The sequence below is a fragment of the Peromyscus californicus genome, unplaced genomic scaffold (genome assembly GCF_007827085.1).
Source record: "Peromyscus californicus insignis strain IS unplaced genomic scaffold, ASM782708v3 Scaffold_20__1_contigs__length_68692818, whole genome shotgun sequence".
Lineage (NCBI taxonomy): Eukaryota > Metazoa > Chordata > Mammalia > Rodentia > Cricetidae > Peromyscus > Peromyscus californicus.
This window is the reverse complement of record NW_026294503.1, coordinates 63,872,419-63,894,927: the sequence shown is the minus strand read 5'-3', so window position 1 is coordinate 63,894,927 and position 22,509 is coordinate 63,872,419. Positions and strand designations below refer to the sequence as shown.

General features: G+C 41.9%; 1 protein-coding gene across 2 annotated transcripts in view; it reads right to left on the bottom strand.

Moving 5' to 3' along the window:
• Nucleotides 1-22,509, bottom strand: part of Spats2 (spermatogenesis associated serine rich 2) — a 71,741-nt gene that overhangs the window by 30,119 nt on the left and 19,113 nt on the right. For both annotated transcript variants that reach the window (XM_052748899.1, XM_052748900.1), the window contains exons 2-7: nucleotides 21,376-21,642; nucleotides 13,836-13,915; nucleotides 9,527-9,635; nucleotides 8,506-8,555; nucleotides 4,130-4,388; nucleotides 2,407-2,586 (exon numbers count right to left, since the gene is read on the bottom strand). In XM_052748899.1, the coding sequence (XP_052604859.1) occupies nucleotides 2,407-2,586; nucleotides 4,130-4,388; nucleotides 8,506-8,555; nucleotides 9,527-9,635; nucleotides 13,836-13,915; nucleotides 21,376-21,400 (703 nt within the window). In that variant the 5' untranslated portion in view covers nucleotides 21,401-21,642. The remainder of the gene's footprint in view (nucleotides 1-2,406; nucleotides 2,587-4,129; nucleotides 4,389-8,505; nucleotides 8,556-9,526; nucleotides 9,636-13,835; nucleotides 13,916-21,375; nucleotides 21,643-22,509) is intronic.

Here is a 22,509-nt window from a genome sequence, read left to right as displayed (position 1 = left end):
TGCCAGCCGCCACCATGACAAGCCGCATGTGAAGATGCCGGTAAGCCACAAGCCATGTGGCAAGGTATAGATTTATAGAAATGGATTAATTTAAGCTGTAAGAACAGTTAGCAAGAAGCCTGCCACGGCCATACAGTTTGTAACCAATATAAGTCTCTGTTTACTTGGTTGGGTCTGAGCAGCTGTGGGACTGGCGGGTGACAAAGATTTGTCCTGACTGTGGGCAAGGCAGGAAAACTCTAGCTACAAATATATTTAAAAATAAAACATGATCACCTATGAATAGAAAACCCCAGAAACAGATGCAGAAATGACACATGCTAGAATCAAGCATGAAAGACATCCATCAAAAGCTGAGGATTTGGGCTGGAAGATGGCTCAGTGGTTAAGAGCAGTGACTGCTCTTCCAGAGGACCCAGGTTTGACTCCCAGCACCCACATGGCAGCTTGTAACTGTCTGTAACTCCTGTTCCAGAGGATCGTGCACTCTCTTCTGGCCACCATGGATACTAAGCATACAAATGGGGCACAGACATATATGCAGGCAAATTAACCACACACATAAATAAATTAAAAACAATTTTAAGCTGGGGACTTCAGGTCAGTGGTAATGTTTGCCTGGCATGCCCTGGGCTTAATCCCTAGTACCATAAAAGAATACATGTTTGAGGGGAGATATCAAACAACTATCAGACAAATACAGACACATGTTAAACAGAGATAGAGAAGACATTTCAAAACTCAACTGAACTTTCAGAAATGATCCAGGCCCACCCGAGTCTATCCTGTGTTTCTCTCCCCTCTCATTTTTACCTGTCTCTTATCCCTCATTCCTCAAGAGTCCCTGGGGTGCCGGGCGGTGGTGGCGCACGCCTTTAATCCCAGCACTCGGGAGGCAGAGGCAGGCGGATCTCTGTGAGTTCGAGGCCAGCCTGGACTACCAAGTGAGTTCCAGGAAAGGTGCAAAGCTACACAGAGAAACCCTGTCTCGAAAAACCAAAAAAAAAAAAAAAAAGAGTCCCTGGGGTAAGTAAATGTGGGAGCTGGTTTCCCATACCCTCTAAATGAATGAATGAATGAATGAATGAATGAATGAATGAATGAATGTTGGCCGGGTGGGGGTGGTGCACGCCTTTAGTCCTAGCACTCAGGAGGCAGAGCCAGGCGGATCTCTGTGAGTTCAAGGCCAGCCTGGTCTACAGAGCAAGTTCCAGAACAGCCAGGACTGTTACACAGAGAAACCCTGTCTTGAAAACAAACAAAATAAATGTTTTAAAACGTAGCTCATATGAAATAAATAAGTTAATAAATAGCTACAACTTACGATGGTCTTCTATACGTCTCACTGTTCACTTGAGTGGACCACCAAGCTTAGATGTATAAAGTACAGATGGGCTCTTTAATAACTCTAATAACTAATTGTTTATTTAAATGATTAATATAACATATAAGAAAACAAAAGTTGTTGGTTGTGGTGATGAATAGCTTGAATTCCAGCTCTCCAGAGGCAGAGGCAGGTGGATATCTGTGAATTTGAGGCCAGCCTAGTATACAAAGAGAATTCCAGGTCAGACAGAGCTACACAGTGAGACCCTGACTGAAAACAAACAAAATACACATACACATAAAATTATTACTACTTGGTGCTAAGAACTATCTGTTGTTGTTGAGATAAGGTCAACCGCCTTAGCCTAGACGCTGTGGTCTTCCTTCCTCAGGCTCCTGAGTGCTAGGATTACAGGTGTGTTCTAAGCACTACAACTCCCTGCCAAAATGATTACAATAGTCAAATTTCAAAAGCTAAGAGCTGGGGCTGGAGAGATGGCTCAGTAGGTAAGAACACTGGCTGCTCTTCCAGGGGACCCGGGTTCAATTCCCAGCACCCATATGGCAGCTCACAACGGTCTGTAACTTCAGTTCTGGGGTATCTGACATCCTCACACAGACATACATGCAGGTGAACATCAATGCACATAAAATAAAAATAAACTATTAAAAAAAAGAAAATAATAAACTTGTTAAAAAAAAAAAAAGTCAAGAGCTACCCCCCATCAATACCATGTACTTCAGAGGACATGCTCTGCTGGACTTGAGGAAGAGCACGGAGCTGGAGAGCAGTGAACGTGCCCTGTCACACACAGGTTCTCCTGTTGGCTCAGCCAGGAGGACAAACACGAAGAAAGCAGCATCACAGCTGCAGTGGTGAGCAGGGGACAGGTCAGAGTTCGCTAGCTCATCCTGGCGGGAGACTGCCTGCGACTCACACAAAGGTCCCTGATGCTGTGTCAAGACACAGGCAGGGACCACAGCACAGACAGAAGGTCACCTGAGGCCTTCTGGGACTCCAGCTACAGGAGCAGCAGTCAAAAGTTGTTTTTCTCTCTCCCAAGTGGGTCTTGGACTTACCTAGCTTTTTATTGGTAGAAGACAGCGGAACATTCTCCACTCCCAGACTTGAAACCTGGGCTCCTGTGGTGATTCTCGAGTGAGATTTGGCAGCATTCCGGGATTGCTGGGCATTTGGAATAGTGGGCGCAGTCAAAGATTTGGACTCAAAGTCAGAGACACCATTCTCCAGCACAGATCCTGTCCAAGAAAGAGGACAGTGGTTTGGAGCACAGTGTGGGGTAAATTATCTAAGCCATATTCAGTACAGAAAGAAAGCAGATAAAATATGTTAGACAAAGCCATGCCTATTAAAAAGGCTGTTAGCTTCCATAAGCTGCAATGCAGAAAAAAAGTTTCATAATGTCTCAGGGGAAAAAGTAATTTAAAAGCTTTAGAGAGTAGAGAGAGGACGGACTGGAAAATGAAAAGAGAATCTGTACACAATGAACGGAATCCACTGGTTATCTTTGGTTTGGTTTGGTTTGTTTGCAGTCAGGTATAATATTTTTTTCTCTCTCTCTATTTTTTTAAAAAAAGTGTGAATTAACCAATAAAAGAGCAGCTAAAAAGCAGAATAAAATTCTCACACTGGCATATTCCCTTTATGAAACCTGATATACTAAAGCAGAGGGAGCAGGACTAATAAACAAGTAACTTTTAAAAATGTAAGCAAGTTATATATTTAATCGCTTTATTATGTTGTGTGTAAGGGTTTTTGCCTGCATGTGTATCTATCTGTATAGCACATGCAAGCAGTGCCCCCAGAGGCTAGAAGAGGGCCTCTGCCTCTCAAGTGCTGGGATTAAAGGCGTGAGCCACTACGCCTGGCTTCCAAACAAGTTATTTTTAAAAGAGAAACAGACTCCTCAGCCCTTAACAAAACTGTTAACAAATAAATGTACAAAATATATGATTTCTAACTATCAGCTAACCTTAATTCTTTACCCGAAAACAAATGTAGGGAGGCTGGAGAGATGGCTCCACAGTTAAGAACACCAGCTGCTCTGGAAGAAAACCTAGACTCAGTTCCCAGCACTTTACATGGCAGCTCACAACCATTTGTAATCCCAATCCAGGGGATTCAGCACCCTCTTCAGGCCTCCACGGGCACCAGGCACACATGTGGTGCACAGACACACATGCAGGCAAACACCCATACATACCAAATAAATCAATCTAAAAACCAACTTTAAAAAAGAAAACAAATATAGGACTATAAAGTAATCTTTTAAAAGACCACAAAAATCTAGTTGTTAAGAAAGCTATTATTGCAATTACTATTACATATTCCTAAAATATTTTTACCTATGTTCTTTCTGAACTAAAGACTGCTCAACTAATTCACCCCACACTGTGCTCTAAAACACTACCTTTCTTGGACAGGATCTGTGCTGGAGAATAGAGTCTTTGAGTAACATTCCTTAGACATTCCTGAGAACAACATCATAATCTCATCATTTTAAAAGATCTTTAAAAAGGCACCCCTCTGTTATTCAATGTCAGAAGCATTAGTACTATATATTTTAGAGAAAATTTTGAGACAAAGGAACAAGAATTCTACCTTTTAAAGGTCTTTAGTAAGTTACTATTAATACTATAAAGTAAATACTATAAAGTAAAAGACCAATTATACTTAATGTAATGATAAGTGTCTCAACTAGGAGACCCCTCCCGCCCATTTTTTGAGTGAATTAACTTCCCAAAATCTGTCTTAAACAAACAAACAAACCAAAAGACTCACCGGTTCTATCCAGTGTATCTGGTGTGGCAAACTCAGGATCTTCCAATTCTCTGGCATCTATTGAAAGTGTCTCCAAACCTTCACTGAGTGAGTCCACAGACTCGGCATCATTGATGGCACCGTTAACATGGTAGCCATTAATGCCACCCTTCTCTGAAGATGCAGGCTGATCCTCTTGAATGGGCACTGACTTACTGGAGTCTGGGACACTACTATTTGCTTCTGATGCAGGTTTTGGTTTGCTTTTCTTCTTTTTGTTCTAAGGTTATCAAAGATTTGAAAAAAGAAAAGAAAAAGCAGACCCTCCAATACAACTCAAAGAGGTAACTAACTCCAGCTACAAAACAAGTCAGGGTTACCAATTTTGCACACATTCTTCTAGAAATTGAAGATAATTTTGTTTATGTTGAACTAATGACAAAAACACTTTACTATGTAAAACTACATTTTGAATGAACTCAAAAGATTTTTCATAGCAAAATCTATCTTTTTATTTATTTTTATTTTATGTGCATTGGTATTTTGTCTGCATGTATGTCTGTGAGACAGTGTCAGATCTTGGAGTTACAGTTGTGAGCTGCCATGCAGGTGTTAGGAATTGAACCCAGGTCCTCTGGAAGAGCAGTCAGTGCTCTTAACCACTGAGCCATCTCTCCAGCCCTGCAAAACCTATCTTAAGCAAAATAAAAAGTTACAAAAAGTAAAAAAAAAAAAAAAAAAGTGTAACATTTTGAAAATGAAATATAAACAGAGCTCTAATTAGCCACAATAACCCAATAGAGAAAAAATATAATCTATAAATAATTTAATGAAGTATAACCTCAGTCCAATAACTGACAAATAATGAAACCCGCACTGCAGAATGGTTTTTCAGCTACTACATTAGCAAAGGCCAAAGAGTTTAATGACATAAAGTTTAATGTTCCACTCAACAGACAGCTTTGACTGCTCTGGAAATAAACAGACATTTTTATAAACATTAGTGTGAGTGAAAATCTAGTAATGCTTTTGAAAGTTACAGATGCACACACCTTTCAACCAGCAATTCTAATACTAGCAATTTATCCTGGCCAGGACTGACAAGTGTAGACAAGATGATTCATCACAGCACTGTTACATTAATATTAATAAAGACGGAGAAGCCATGCAAATATAGGTCAGTGGGGGACTCACACATTTCAGGCTCAGTTACACGGAACGAGCAAAGAAGGAAGTATGTATTTGTAATTGTTTATGTGAATAAAGTATCTTGGAAGCTCTATGAGAAATTAATAAGAGCTTGGGGTTGTAGCTCAGTGCTAGAGCACTTGCCTAGCATGCACAAGGCCCTAGGTTTGATCCCCAATGCCAAAAACCAAACCTAAATAAACAAACAAACAAACTGGTAACACTGACTGACTGGGGAAGAGAGGCAAGAAAACACTGTTTCAGGTATTAACATTTATACCTTGGAAACCTGAGCCGTGGGAATAAAAAGGTCTTCGGCTCTGTTACGCTGGCAACACTCAGCTCTAGTCCTAAGGCTAGATGGGTAAACCAGGCAGTTCTCCCGCCAGGCCTTTGGAGGGCCCTGTCCAGCAGGACAACTCCTGAACGTGGCGTTCAGTTTTCTCCCGTGTTATTTCACATATGTACGTAGCAGCTCACAATCACATCTTACTAGGCTAGTCGGAGAGTTAGGTGTAACGGAGTCAAGCACTGGAAAGTAGCAGACTGCATCTACTCTCCTCCACCAGATCAGGCCACACTCACACCTTTGCAACTATGCATATGTCTTGTGTTGTTAATCATTTATACTCTGAGGTCAATGAATTATGACACTGGTGTCTTCTAGAACACTCAAGGTATGTATGCTGGGTGAAATCAGCGAAGCAAACATGAACAGCAGCAGCACAGAAAGCTTCAGGAGAACCTCAGCAGTGCACGTGCCTCTGGAAAAAACTCTCCAAGGTTAATAAAGCCAAAGCTGGCTTGGTCAAGAAATCATTTCAGGGCTGGCAAGACTTCCCAGTGGGTAAAGGCTCTTCCACATAGCCTGACAACCTGAATTCAATCCCTGGAGCCCAATTCCCCAAAGCTGATCTCTGTACTGTGGCACGTACACACCTACACTTACACACATATACAACACAATAATGAAATGTAAAAGAAAGCATTTCAGAACACAACGCTAACTTAAATGAAGAATACTCCTAACAGAGTTGGTACTTAATTAAAATTCACACTTCAGCATCCTTAAAGGAGCTACCCCTGGGGCACAGAGCTGTGGCAAGAATTCTGAACTCAACTAGTATCCCGTGAAGGAAGCAATTTGATTTTAAATGGATATAAGTAAGGGATTAAGAACGAATATGTTGGGGCTGGAGAGATGGCTCAGAGGTTAAGAGCACTGGCTGCCCTTCCAGAAGTCCTGAGTTCAATTCCCAGCAACCACATGGTGGCTCACAGCCATCTGTAATGAGATCTGGTGCCCTCTTCTGGCCTGCAGGCAAACATGCTGTATACATAATAAATAAATAAATCTTTAAAAAAAAAAAAAGAACGAATATGTTTGCTGGGCGGTGGTGGCGCACGCCTTTAATCCCAGCACTCGGGAGGCAGAGCCAGGCGGATCTCTGTGAGTTCGAGGCCAGCCTGGACTACCAAGTGAGTCCCAGGAAAGGCGCAAAGCTACACAGAGAAACCCTGTCTCGAAAAACCAAAAAAAAAACAAAAAAAAAAGAACGAATATGTTAGGCATTATAATGAGAATATGTATGTATTAGGATTACAGCATTATTTTACTTTTGTTGTCTTTTTTTGTTCCCCCAGACAGGGTTGGTTAGTCCACATGGCCGTGAACTCCTGACCCTCTTGTCTCAGTCTTCTAAGTGCCAGGATCACAGGTATGTGCCACCATATCTACATTTTCCTACTTTATAGATGAGCAAACTAAAGTTAAACAACACCCTCAGCTCACAAGACCAGATGAAGCAGAACAGGACAGAAATCCAGTTCTGACTGGCTCTGAAGCCCAAATGCCTTCCACTCTTTAACATGTAACATCAGATGTCTCAGGAGGCACACAGCCTGAAGAAGCAAAATACGGGCTGGTAAGACGGCGGCCGTACACGTGACAGCCAAGTCTGGCAACCTGAATTCCAGCCCAGAGAGCTACCCTCTAGCTCTGGGAGTATGCATATGCAAACATACAAACAATAAATAAATATCAACAGAAGGATAAAGTGTTTATAGAAGCAAAAGCTGCCCTCTGGCTTTAAGTCAAAACTCTCTACTACTCGGGACTATAACACAGTAGTCTGACCTGAAAATCTCAACTGTTTCAGCTCATCTAGGAAACAAATCCTGCTGGCAACAAGTCACCTTCCACGGAGGCGCTGTGCTCGCCCTCGCTCTCGCCCTCGCCCTCGCCCTCCCCCCAACCCCTCTCTCCAGGCCTGCCTGTTTCTACTCTAGTCTAGGGCACTCCCAGGCCTGCACCTGCAAACAACACTTCCTGCCTCCAACCACAGGGGTACACTGTGATACTCTGAAATACAGCAGGGTCTCATTGTCAAAAACAGCATTTTTGAGATGGTAAACAGAAGACATATGTAAACTTCTTCTTTCAAATATTATGGACTATATGGGTGTGACATCTTATTCAGTGATCTCCAGGGTAGATTTGGCTAGGCAGGTGTCCCCCCTCTCCAGCCACAATGCTCTTCTGCTGGAACCTCCAAAGAAGTTCTTAAATATTACCTAATATTCTTTAAAACCTTTTTTTTTAAAGATTTATTTATTTATTATGTATACAGTGTTCTGCTTGCATGTATGCCTGTACCCCAGAAGAAGGTACCAGATCTCAATACAGATGGTTGTGAGCCACCATGTGGTTGCTGGGAATTGAACTCAGGACCTCTGGGAGAGCAGCCAGTGCTCTTAAACTCTGAGCCATCTCTCCAGTCCCTATAAGTTTTTTGTTTGTTTGTTTTTCAAGACAGGGTTTCTCTGTGGTGTTTTGGTGTCTGTCCTGGATCTCACTCTGTAGCCCAGGCTGGCCTCGAACTCACAGAGATCCACCTGGCTCTGCCTCCCGAGTGTCTTAAAGGCGTGCGCCACCACTCCCCGGCTCTTTAAAACCTTTTTAAAATTTATGTGGAGTGTTTTGCCATCTTGTACTTATGTGCACCTAATGCTTGTGGAGGTCCAAAGAGGTTCAGATCCCCTGGACCTGGAGTCTAACATGGTGAGCTGCCGTGTGGAGGCAGGAACTGCACCCAGGTCATCTGCAAGAGCAGTGCTACTCCTGCCTGCTAAGCCATCGTGCCAGCCCCTAACACCTAATTTGAAAAAACAATATAAATATCATGATCTTACATGTAATTCATTTTTACCTTTTTCTTGCCTGTTACTATCCATTCTTTGAGTACTTCACTGGCACTACCTGAAAAAGAAATCAAACAGAGATTTCCTCTTGTGCCACACACAAGGTCAAGGAGGAATCAGTGCATTTCCTAATTGCTGGTTACTGTGGTGAGACAACCATGTCATGTTTTAGCTACACTGAGGTCTCCTGGTCATCTAAGATTCTTTATCGAAACATCTTGGTCTGAACACAAAGACTAGTCTTCACCTAAGTGTGCCGTCTTCTCCCCTCCATGTTACATACCATCTTGACTGTGGTGTTTGGGAAGAGCTGCACCCGACACCAGACTCAAACCCTAACACTATAAAGAAATCATGACGATAGAGAAATGCTCTGTAGACTTTGACTTGTTTTTCCTATCCTTGCAAATCCAGGAAAAGGCAGCAGAGAGCCTTCATCTGACACCACTCTGCTCAAAGGCAAGACAGCTTAAGAAGTTTAAAACACTATTAACTCTACAAATCTAAGGAGTTGAACAAGGCTTTCGTTTTCTATCGAACATAGAGAAAACATAAGGAAACTGAATTCATACATTTAAGTCACCTGCCAGAACCAAACTGAATCATAGTGAGTTTGTCCTTGAATTGGTCATCTGTTCCTGGGCCACTGAGTTACTCCTTTGCAATAGCCACTTAAATTACTTTGTCCAATTCCATCAAATCCCTTATGCCATCAGCTGCATAGTTTGTTTGGGGAGGTGGGGTCTCACTATATAGTAAGAGACTGGCCTGTAACCCACTATATAAGCAAAGCTGGCCCCAAGTCACAGTCCTCTTGCCTTCCCGCTCCAATAATGGGATAACGCAATGCACCACCACACTTGGTCTGATTTCTTAAGCGCTAGCAGAGAACACTTTTAATAACAAAGGAGTTTTCTGAGTTTGTCTCTTATTGGCCCTCACAGTAACACAAGATGACAGTACACCATACTGTCATCAGACTGTACACTACGGCTCAGGTTCCAAAGTCTAAACTCGAGACAGAATTACCTTCCATGAATGCTTGTACTGTTTTGTCCACACAGTTATCAAAGTGCTGCAGAACCAGGATGATTTCATTGTTGCTCTTATTAGGAACTATTGCACGCACTGCGTTTATCTGCAAAAGATGACAGGGTCATTTAATTCTAACATGAGGAGGTCACTGGCCAGCTGAAGTGTGTCAGGGAGAATAACAGTGTCGTTTTACTCTCAGCAATATTATCACTCTGTAATGTCAGTAAGAACACACACAACCATCGCACTGGGAATAGTAAATAGAAAAATGGTAACACCACATGAAAACTTAATTTCAAAATTTAAAAAGGCAGAAAATTTTTAGAAATAGAAGGGCACCATTCAGATGGTCAGTGAATAAAAGCATTTACAGTGCTGGGCGGTGGTGGCACAAACCTTTAATCCCAGGGCTTGGTAGATGGAAGCAGGAGGATCTCTGTGAGTTCGAGGCCAGCCTGGTCTACCAAGCAAGTTCCAGACAGCCAGGACTGTTAAACAGAGAAACCTTGTCTCAAAAAAACAAAAACAACAAAAAGGTGTGGTATCACTTAACTGTAGTTTCATTTACATGCCAGCTATTAGTTTACCATCAGTAGGGGCTGGAGATGTGGCTCAGTGGTTAAGAGCACTGTCTCCTCATCCAGAGGACCTGGGTTCAACTCCCAGCACCCACATGGCAGTTCTTAACTGTCTGCAACTCCTGTTCCAGGGGATTCAACACCTTCACACAGATAAACATACAGGCAGAACACCAGTGTACATAAAATAAATAATTTAAAAAATAAAGTAAAAGTTTCCATCAGTGGTTCTTCACTGTAAGCATACTATATTAGAAAATCTAATGAACCACTAACCCTAACAGCTTAGGTTTTTGTTTCCTGTAATGTCTGTGTTATGTATGTGTGAGTGTGGTATAGAGGAACAGATGTGTGTGGGTACAAGTTCCCATGCACACTGTAGAAGCCAGAGGACACTGGCGTTCTACTCTAGAACTCTCCACTTCATTCCCTTGGGACAGCCTCTCACTGAAGCCGGAGTGAGGCTGGCAGCAGCGGCTCCAGTGATGCCCCTGTCTCTGCCTCCCACAGTGCTGGGGCCACAGGTAAATGCAGGTCTGTGCGTGGGTTCTGTGGATCTGAATTCAAGTCCTCATGCTTGCACAGCAGGGGCTCTCACCACAGAGACAAAATTTCTCCAGGCCAACAACTCAGATTTTTATATAGCACTATTCAAAACACTCTTACCTTGTGTCAATTAGCTGTATAAAACTCTACAGAGATAACTTACAGAGATTATCGGAGTTATTATAAGCTATTTTGGGTGTATAGACATAACGAACAACCGGTAATAACCCAGCTTAATAAAACAAAACTAATGCAAAGAAAGCCCAATGGACATCTACTAAATCCTATTTCTCCAGAAATTCCTACTCCAGAATATGATTTAATTTCAATATATTTGCATTTTCATGATGTATGTATATCTCCATAGATAATATAAACTATTTTATATTATATAATATTATTTCATCATGCATGCTTTTTCTTCAATTTTTTTGCCACACAGCATTTTCTCCATATTGATAAGCACATTTGATGTTCATAGTTTAACATATGTTATTCATATATTTCCACACACACACACACCCTGCAATACACCTAATTTATCCATTCTCCTGTTAATGGCTAATTAGAACTTGGTTAGCTTTTTGCTTTTGCTAAGCACACACTCACTGCAGCGCCAAACTGAGACCACAGTCTTATGTCTGTCTACGGCTGAGTCCTCAGTGCCTAGAACAACACTGAGGGCGATGAAGGCCATGTCTTCTGTCTACTAGAATTCTGATGGCATGGGCCTGAAATCAGTGCTTCTCGGATAATGCCGAACTGCTCTGTAAAATGGATGCAGCCAGTTGTTTTGTGCTGGTTTGTTTTCTGAGCCTTGGCTGGTCTGGAGCTCACTCCTCAAACTCATAGCTATGTCTCCGCTCCCTGAGTGCTGGGACTAAAGGCACATGTCCCATGCCTGGCAGACATTCCAATTTTGTCACTTTTTTTTTTTTTTTGGTTTTTCGAGACAGGGTTTCTCTGTGTAGCTTTGCGCCTTTCCTGGAACTCACTTTGGAGACCAGGCTGGCCTTGAACTCACAGAGATCCTCCTGCCTCTGCCTCCCGAGTGCTGGGATTAAAGGCGTGCACCACCACCGCCCGGCAATTTTGTCACTTTTTCCATAGGCATTTTATTTTAATTAAAAACATATAGTTTATAATAACTAAATATTCACGTGTACATGTGCATGCAAGAACATGTGCATGACATGTGTGCAGAGACCAGAGGACAAGCTCAGGTATCCAGTATTTTTCTTTTTCTTTTTTTCTGGTGTTTTGAGACAGACAGAATTTCTCTGTGTAACAGTTTTGGCTGTCCCGAAACTCACTCTGTAGCCCAGGCTGGCCTCGAAATCACAGAGATCCACCTGCTTCTTCCTCCAGAGTGCTGGGATTAAAGGCACGTGTGCCACCTCCTGGCCCACTGTTTTTCTTTTGAGACAGGCTCCCTTACTGCCCTGGGCTGGGTTGGCTGGCTGGCCAGTAAACTCCAGGGATCCACTTATTATAAGCGTGTACTTCTACACCCAGCTTTCTCTTTATATGACGCTCTCCTCTGACTTCCTCCGGTATCAGGCACACACATGGAACACATGTATACATGCAGGCAAAAACACACATATACATAAAATAAATAAATCTAAAAAGCAATTTTAAAGAACTGAGCTATCTCTCGGCCCCAAATATTTTATTATCATGTATCTATTTTACAGCTAGCAATTACAATGATCTCTTTTTTGTTTTTGTTCTGTTTTGCTGAATCAGGGTTTTTTACTACGAAGCACAGGCTGGCCTCAAACTCAGCTTAACCCACTTCAGCCTTCCAATGCTAAGATTACAGGCATGCAACACCATGCCTAGCTTAACTGAGAAACTGTTCATTTGTTTTCATGGATTTTTCTGTGTAGATAATTGTATTTTCTTCCTTTTCAATTTTATTTGTCTTACTGTACAATGTATAACTAATTATTTCTTAAGGAAGTGCTAAGGGTATTTTTGATAGAAAACAGTAGAAATCAAGATCTAGGAGTTATATGAGCTTATTGCTACTAGGAAGTCACTGTACATCCTTTCAGTGGATACAATGAAAGACGTTTTCAGTCAAATCATAAGTACATACTGACATCCTCAAATCAAAGACAACATTGTCATCAAATTTTAGATACAGATTTGTTTTAACCTTTATACCCTAGCCAATTACCATGTATAATTAATATCTGTTAATTAAAAAAAAAACAAAAACACGCCAGGCCGTGGTGGTGCATGTCTTTAATCCAGCACTCGGGAGGCAGAGGCAGGCAAATCTCTGTGAGTTCAAGACCAGCCTGGTCTACAGAGCGAGATCCAGGATAGGTACCAAAACTACATGAAGAAACCCTGCCTTGAAAAACCAAAAAAAAAACCAAAAAACAACAAACAAACAAACAAACAAAAAACCCACTAAAAATTCTGTCTCTGAGACAGATGTGGTGGCACACACCTTTAATCCCAGCACTCAGGAGGTATACACAGTCAGTACTTTTATGAGTTCGAATCCAGCCTGGTCTACATACCAAGTTCCAGGCCAACCAGGGCTACAAAGAGAGACTATGTCTCAAAAAAATAGATGCCTTCTCAGTCATATAAATATTAGTAAAAGCATTAAAACTGAATGTCTTCAAAGAATTTAGAGCCAATACATATGGAGATATCCAAAGAAAATCACCTTTGAATTGGACGGTGGTGGCGTATGCCTTTCATCCCAGTACTCAGGAGCAGAGGCAGGTGGATCTCTGTGAGGTGGAGGCCAACCTGGTCTATAGAGTGAGTTTCAGGACAGCCAGGGCTGTTATACAGAGAAACTCTGTCTTGAAAAACAAAAAATCACCTTTGCACATTTTAATAAACTGGTTCCTCAGAACCATGGTAGCTGTCACTCTTGATTGTATAGTGGCATTCTGTTTTGTTACAGGATCTCATTTTCTCTTTTTTTGAGACAGGCATCACTATCCCTGGTTAGCTTGGAACTTACTATATAGACCAGATTTCTAGCTTCACAGAAATCCACCTGCCTCTGCCTCCTGAGTGCTGGAATTAAAGGTATGTGTCACTACGCCCGGCAGATTTCATTTTCATAATGCATTTGTGAGTCACTGCTTAGATTAATAAATTTTCCTATGGTATTCAAATTTAAAATCCAGGGTAATTAATCTTACCTTCTCCTTCATGTTCTCAAAAGTTCCTCCCTGGGCCAGTACAGTATTGGACTGCAAATCAAAAATGAATCCTGATGAATCTGAAAGAATACAAAGAAAAATATATTCAACCTGATACAATCTATGTATTTTATTCATTCAAGACAAAAAGATCAAAAATAGCTACTTTCCCCCCATGTAATTATTAATAATTTAGTTACTACTTAGAAAATTCAATTACATAGATAGCTCATACGTAACTATATTTTGAGTTAGTCATAAAATGAAATTTTTTTAATTTATTTTATTTTGCGAGGCATGGTAACACACACCTTTAATCCCAGAACTCAGAGACAGAGGCTGGTGGATCCTGGTGAGTTCAAGGCTAGCCTGGTCTATACAGTAAGTTCCAGCATAACCAGAGATACATAGTGAGACCTTGTCTCAAAAAAAAAAAAAAACAAAAAGAATTTATGTGTATGAGTACTTGCCTGCATGTATATATGTATGTGTACCACATATGCCTGGTACCTGCAGAGTCCAGAAGGGGCTCTGAATCTCCTAGAAATGGAGCCTTAGACAGTTGTAAGCTGCCATGCAGGTACTGGAACCAAACCTAGGTCCTTTGCAAGAGCGGCAAGTGGTCTTAACTGTTTATTTTTAAAAGTAGATTTTGAGGAAACTAGCAATATGCCAACTGTATTAAGAGTATCCTTGGGCTGGAGAAATGGCTCAGAGGTTAAGAGCACTGGCTGCTCTTCCAGAGGTCCTGAGTTCAATTCCCAGCAACCACAAGGTGGCTCACAACCATCTGTAATGAGATCTAATGCCCTCTTCTGGCCTGCAGTCATATATGCGGTATACATAATAAATAAATAAATCTTAAAATAAATAAAAAGCTTTGGACTGGAGAGATGGCTCAGAGGTTAAGAGCAGTGGCTACTCTTCCAGAGGTCCTGAGTTCAGTTCCCAGCACCCACATGGTGGCTCACAACCATTTAAAATGAGATCTGGTGCCCTCTTCCGGCATGCGGGCATACATGCACACAGAACACTGTATACATAATAAACAAATAATTCTTTTTTTAAAAAAAAAAAGTATCCTATAGTCCTTAATCTTTCTTAATTATCCTCCCTTAATTTATTTTTTTTAATTTTATTTATTTACTTTATGTATGAGTGCTTTGTCTGAATGTACACCTTTATGCCAGAAGACAATATCAGATCCCCCTAGAGATGGTTGTGAGCCACCATGTGGATGCTGGGAATTGAACTCAGGTCCTCTGGAAGAGCAGTCAGTGCTCTCAACCACTGAGCCATCTCTCCAGCCCCCCTCCCTTAATTTATAAGCCACCCCTAAAAATGTTATATAAGCAAGTAGCTCCCTATGATATTGTGAGTGGAGATGGAAGCATCTGTAATTAGTAACAAAAGTAATTTCTGTCTTCTAGACCGCCATGCACATATTCTTAGACTGTGAGCTTCATGAATACATTCACTGACTGATGTCCCAGATTTAATATGTGATGAAGCAATGTATCCAAGTTTTACTAACACTATATCCAAGCTTTGTATTCAGCAAATGAAACCATATTCAGTAAGCAAGGTAAACAAAACCAAACCTGGAAGGAGTTACTTAATGTGAATGATTAAAAATGAAGTCTAGCTTCTTGGCACAAGTTTAATAAAGGCTATTAAATTTAATAAGTTTAATCAGTTTTTGTTGTTGCTGTTTTTACTAAACTGTGACTACATAATCAGTAAATTACCGAAGCACTGTGAATTAAAACAGTACTGTGTGTGCATTCGTGTGTGTGTGTGTGTGTGTGTGTGTGTGTGTGCGCGCGTGTGTGTATGTATGTGTTAAGATACCAGCTACTGAACCTTACGCCTGGTAAGCAAGAGCTCTGCCACTGAGTTACAACCCTAGCTGCACCTCTGCCTTAACACCAAACGTTTCTATTCTCTGAGAGGCAATCCCGGGAAGTTTAAAGTGCTTCTCCAATTTTGATGTGCATGTTTACCTTCTGGGGAATCTTATCCCGAAATGTAGACTGTGCTTCAACAGTCAACTAAGGCTTAAGATTTTCTTGGTTTGGTTTGGTTTGGTTTTTCGAGACAGGGTTTCTCTGTGTCTCGACCAGGCTGGCCTCAAACTCAGAGATCCACCTGCCTCTGTCTGTCGATTGCTGGGATTAAAGCGTGTACCTCCACCGCCCAGCTAAAGCTTAAGATTTTGACTACCAGTTGGTTTCAGCATTACTGACTGACTCCTGAACCCCACTTAGGAGTAGTTTGGGAATTGAAATCTCAACAAAGCAAGTAATCAGGGAAACCTTGACAAAGGGAGCATGGAAAACACTGAAATATGATAGTCTATTCCAAATTCTTTTGCTACTACTACAAACATATTTTAATTAAAGTATGATTTAGAGCTTCACTTTTACCTTATTTCCAAGTACCTCCTGGTTGTTAAGAAGATCCAAGTTTTATGTTACGGTAAGATTTGAGTACTGTAAGTGTGAAAGAGAACACGAATACTGCTCATGTCATTTTTAAGAGAAATTATGTTACCAGTTACCAACGGACTGTGGACTCATTTAGATCTGACCTCTGTTAATACAAAAGGATCAGGAGGCACTTACACGAACTCAGTGTGTGCAAGCCTGAGTCTTCCAGATGACTACACAGCACGGGTAGTTTTCAGTTATCTTTATCAATTGAAGGAGATGCTGTACAGGAGGAGGAAGACCCTAGAGAGCCAAAGCGCTATCATCTAGAACCTCCTCAGAGCACAGACCAGCCAAATGATATAACGTGAATGCTGTGGTGCACTCCCCCGCTCCGCCAAAGAACTACCAATGAGCAGTGGGATGATATGAAGACATCAATCATCTACTTATGGTTAAGGACTCAGATCACCAATCTTTTAGGAGAGGGGACAGTTGGATCAAAATAGCAATTTATAGTTTCTACTAGAGAAGGATTATTGCTAGCCTTTCAGTTGTTCCCTTCACAACACAGCAGCAAACACAAACTACAGAGAAAACAAATGGCAGTTCTGCACTCAGCTCCCCAAATTAATTTCCATAGTATCTGAGTTTATCCAGCATGCCAATTAACATAAAACTAATATATACAAAGCAAACTTGGTGTGGTAAAGCATGTCTGTAATCCCACCACTAGATGGGTGAATGCAGGGAAGGGAGGAAGTGGGAGGGAATGAAAGGGAACAAATCCTAATTGATAAAATTGGAACAGTTTAAATACAGGGTCTATTTTTGAAGGTCCTAGTATACTAGGGAGACAGCTCAATGCTACAAGTCAGAAGAGTGTGCTGGGTCCCCTGCAACTAGAGTCACACAGGTGTGAGCTGCCGTGTGGATGCTGGAATTGAACCCGGGTCCTCAGGAAAAGCAGCCAGGGCTCTTAACCACTGAGCCAGCTCTCCAATTCCCAACTCATTTTTAAAAAGCCAGGCATATTTGTGTTTGTAATTCTAGCCCAGGAGAGGCAGAGACAGGCAGATCCCTGGAGCGTGCTGGCCGGCTAGCCTAGCTTCATCAGTGAGCTCCAGGCCAATGGCAGAGCCTGTCCCTGATCTGGGTCTGATAGTGCAGGCCTTCGATTCCAGCACTTGGGAGGCAGAAGCAGGCAGATTTTTGTGAGTTCCAGTCCAGCCTGGTCTACAAAGCAAGTTCGGGGCCAGACAGGGCTACACAGTGAGACACTGTCTTAAAAAAAAAAAAAAAAGACAAAAACTGTCTTAATATGAGAGTAACTAAGAATTAGCTTATGAAACTGCACAGAACTAAAAACATACAATAGCCAGGCTTGGTAGTGTACATCTTTAATCCCAGCATTCAAGAGGTAGAAGTAAGTGAATCTCTCTGAGTTTGAAGCCAGCTGGTCCACACAGTGAGTCCCAGGCCAGCCAGGGTTACACAGTGAAAATAAATAAAAAAAATAATAATAATAAACTATGCAATAGACTCCCACAACACAACTTATGGAGCAGAGATTACTAAAAGTCCCATCACCTTGGACCCAATCCTAAGAAGTTTACCAAAGCAAACATTATAAGTATACAGAGGCTCTCTGAAGTACTGAAGGAAATTTTTTTTTTCAGTGAGAAACCCTGTTTCTTTCTTTCTTTCTTTTTTTTTTTTTTAGATTTATTTATTCATTATGTATACAACATTCTGCCTGCATGTATGTCTACAGGCCAGAAGAGGGCACCAGATCTCATTACAGATGGTTGTGAGTCACCATGTGGTTGCTGGGAATTGAACTCAGGACCTCTGGAAGAGCAGTCAGTGCTCTTAACCTCTGAGCCATTTCTCCAGTCCCCTGAAGGGAATTTTATTAACAGATATCTCTTCACTGCAAGGCCTGCCCACCCTCAATCTAGACTGTTAATAGCCAACTTAAGTATACAGAAGATCTGGCTCAGGTGTGGACTAAGTTTAGAGATTCTCAGGAAGCTATTAAATTTGTATCTTTTTAGACTGCTTACACCATTTCCCATGAATACAAACAATGTCAAATTATCTCCTTTGACAAAGTGAGGTGAAAAATGGGATTATAATCTCTGAGAATCCTTCCCCAGTCTCTGTAATGCTCGGCATCAAACTCAAGGCTTCCTGCATGCTGAGCAAAAGCTCTACTGAGCTATACTCCCAACCTGAGGCTTGCTTAATTTTTCATAGATGAAAAAATGAGAAAGTCAGTTACAGTGCTATCCCTTGTCCAAAGTAACACCCTGAGTCCTACTGCAGAATAAGGGAGTCAAGGGTTTTACGTTAGAAAACATTGCTGCTGTAAACTCATTGAGTACTTTACTCTCAAGGTTCCATTATTCTAACAGTACCTTGGCATATCACAGCTTCTTGCTACTCACGGATATTCCTTACACAGATATTCAGCAAGATGGGGAACAACATGATTAACATTTTACCGTGGGCCAAAGAAAGGTAAGCTCCAACTAAATAGGTAAAGTTAGAGATAAGGAGTCTGGAAGCCCGTCCATATAATCTGGAAGTGCAACTATCACTAGTCATCTTTATTCTTTCATTCTACTCTCTTTTGAAAATTAAAAAGTGAACTCAAGAGCCCACAAGATGACTACATAGGTGAAGGCCTTGCTGCCAAGCCTGATGACCTGAGCTGGATCCCTGGAACTCACACAGTAAGAAGGAGAAAATCGACTCCTGCCAAGTTTTCCTCTGAGCTCTGCATGGAAGCTGTATCATGCACATGTCCCCACACATACATACTCACACACGGAATAAATATGCAAACAAATACAACTTTTTTAAAACTGAAAGTAAATGCCTGAACAAACAGAACTCCTGTAGAAGTGGCTACTGCGTGAACTGAACATACGTGGCTTGTGACAGTCAACGCCTCTCCATTCAGCACTGTCTCTCACTGGTCTGAGGCTTCAACTAGACAGGCCGACTGGACAGTGAGTGCAGAAAGCCACTTGTCTGTCTCCCTAGCGCTGGATTACAAGATGGACAGAAGGGAAAGAGAGAGGGGGAGGGAGAGAGGGAGGGAAGGGAAAGAGGGGGACTGAAGGAAGACAGCAAAGGGGGAAGGGACAGACGGGAGGAAGGAAGGAAGGAAAGAGGGAAAGAAGGGAGAGATAGGAGGGAGGGAGGGAGGGGTAGAGAGGAGAGGAGGGAGGGTAGAAGGACAGGTGTATGGCTGAGGTGACAAAGCAGAGAGGTAAGCTACACGGTGGGTCATAAAAGATGGGTCAGGAAGGTGCCAGAAGTAAACCATGGCAAGTGCGGTTATAACTTGACTCTCCCTTCTCAATGTGCCTTAGACTCCTCCTTCTCATGCCATTTGGAGAATAATCATGAAACTGAGCGGAGCTGTTTCTTCACACCAACTACTGGAAAGTAGGAGCTGGGGCTCTACTGTACAAGTATATGTGCACGGAAGAAAGCTCCTGTCTGCAGGGGGTGTGCTGCACAACTTTAATCCCACTAGTGCGGCAGATTTCTGAGTTCAAGGCCAGCCTGGTCTACAGAGAGAGCGTTCTAGTATAGCCTGGGCTACATAGACTCTGTCTCAAAGAAAAAAAGGGGGGGGGAGACAAGAAGGAAGGAAGGAAGGAAAGAAGGAAAGCAAGCGGGCTGGAGAGATGGCTCAGCAGTTAAGTGTACTGACTGCTCTTCCAGAGGACCTGAGTTCAATTCCCAGCAACCACATGGTGGCTCACAACCACCTATATTGAGATCGGGTGCCCTCTTCTGATCTGCAGGCATACATGCAGGCAGAACACTGTATACATAATAAATAAAATAAAATAAAGAAGGAAAGCAAGCAAGGAAACCACTGTCACAGAACTGCTAGTTGATGCCAAGAATGTTTCCAAGCTTCAAAACTGAGGATGCCACCAACTTTAGTATGTGAGTGATAATCTTCTCTTCTGCTACCACTATTTACTACTACAAGGAAATTACAGCTTTCAAAACTACAAGTAGCTCTGGTACATTATTTTCTTTTGAGGTTTCTGAACTTTCAAATCAGCATTAAAAGCATTTCCACCATATTTAATCTGTGAAGCCCTCAATCTATGGAATTCTGTTTTGAATTAAAGAACATATGGAGCAGGGCGGCGGTGGCGCACGCCTTTAATCCCAGCACTCGGGAGGCAGAGGCCGGAGGATCTCTGTGAGTTCGAGGCCAGCCTGGGCTATCAAGTGAGTTCCAGGAAAGGCGCAAAGCTACACAGAGAAACCCTGTCTCGAAAAACCAAAAAAAAAAAAAAAAGAACATATGGAAAATTACAATGAACAAGACACCTATGGTCACACTTGAATGAACACACAGGGTCATGTGCAGTCATGTGCCGCAGATCTGGTGCTGTGCCGCTCCTGCAGCTCCTCTGGCCCACTAGAAAAGGGTTCCATACACCTCTGTTTTGTTTCCCTCATTATAACCTCTCTTGATACTTCACGTCTCTATCTTCCATTTTGCCAGGGTAGCAAACCCGGAAAGAAAGCTAAAAAAGGAAACAAAACCTGGAAGCGTTCACTCTTACTCCATTTCCTGTCCCTAGGAACATGAAGCATCATGCAGGAAGCCAGCTCCTACCGCGCCTCCCTAACATATGCTCACTCTACAAAATGCACTACCAAGTTACATCTCGCTCTCTAACAAATTATAATCGGATAAATCTGAGTAGAAAAACAATTTCTAATGAGATCAATTCCCAGACTTACTTAAACACAAAACTAAAACCTAATACAATACTTGCAAAATCATTGGAATACTTACTAAAGGAACAGCCTCAAAACATACAGACATAAGTATTACTGCTCTACAACTATGCTGTGGCACTAACTTTCTGCAGTTCCTGGGATCAATGCAGGCTGCCCTCACGCACGCCAGCACACACTTGAGCTTCATTTACCACCCCTGTGCTTTGGTTTGGTTTATTTCCACAGGGCCCCGTGCATGCTGGGCAAGCGCTCCACCACTAAGCTCCACACATTCCCCAGTGGCAACAACTATCCTAACAATCTGTGCACACAGGTGATCTTACCCTTCTGGCTTTGTTTCCTAGACATTGCAGTTTTCCCAATGTCAAAAAATAATAATAATAATACAGAAGAAAATATCTTTGTCCAAGTTCTAGGAATCCTGCTAATTTAAAAGTGGGCAATAGACGTCTGTAGTTAGAAGTAACAAATGCAAAATCCTGGTTGTTTAAAATTCTCTTCACTAGTTGTTAATTTCTTTTCCTTCTCTGGCATCAACTTCTTGTCAGGATGTATCATTGCAGACAGTCATGTCTTTTTCCAGGGAGATTCTAGAAAGAAAAATACAAACATACTTACTATTGCAGTAATGAATATCAGTAAAAACTGTTAAGTGACATTTTTGGGTTTTGAATGTCTGTGAAAGCACCATTTTCTGAAGAAAACTTCACCATCATGCTTTCTTCCTTGGCCCCTTTTCCTCTTTGGGACTCACCAGATCACTGACACTTTAGCCTGCCCACGGGGCACAGAGACAGAAGCATAGCTCTAATCCCTCACGAAAGCATCTTTTAGCATGGAGGTTATTATAGAAAGCCACAACTGATCCCAATGCAGAGAACTACTCCCCAGGGGTGCCCAGCCCAAACCAATACATCTACAACACAACCCCTATACTTAAGACTTGGGGAACATTGTGGAAGATGGGGTGGAAAGATTGTAAGAGACAGGAAATCTGCTGCAAGACTGTCTAGATAGGACAGGGAAGCTATGGGATACCCATGACACTCAACTATATATATAGATAGTTGCCCAAACAAGACCTGAACAATGACAACACCAGTTGACAGGCTGTGGATGACGGAAATCTCCCCAGACCCCATCCTTAGATGAGAAAACACAGGCGATTAATAACTGCTGAGAGAAAGAATTAAGTCTTCCCCAGGGATGAGCTCCCTAAATGACTATCCAATCCCAAGTGGTCACCCCTAAAAACATAATACACAAAAGCAACACTAAATGTACTCAGCAAACTGCATTTATTATTTTTGCATTCATATATATAAGAATAATAACTAAAGGGACCTGAATTTGAGATAGGGAAGCAGAACATGGGAGAGTTTGGAGAGGAAGGAAGAAATATTTTTGTTTGTTTGTAGACAAGGTTCCTCTGTGTAGCCCTGGCTGTCCTGGAACTC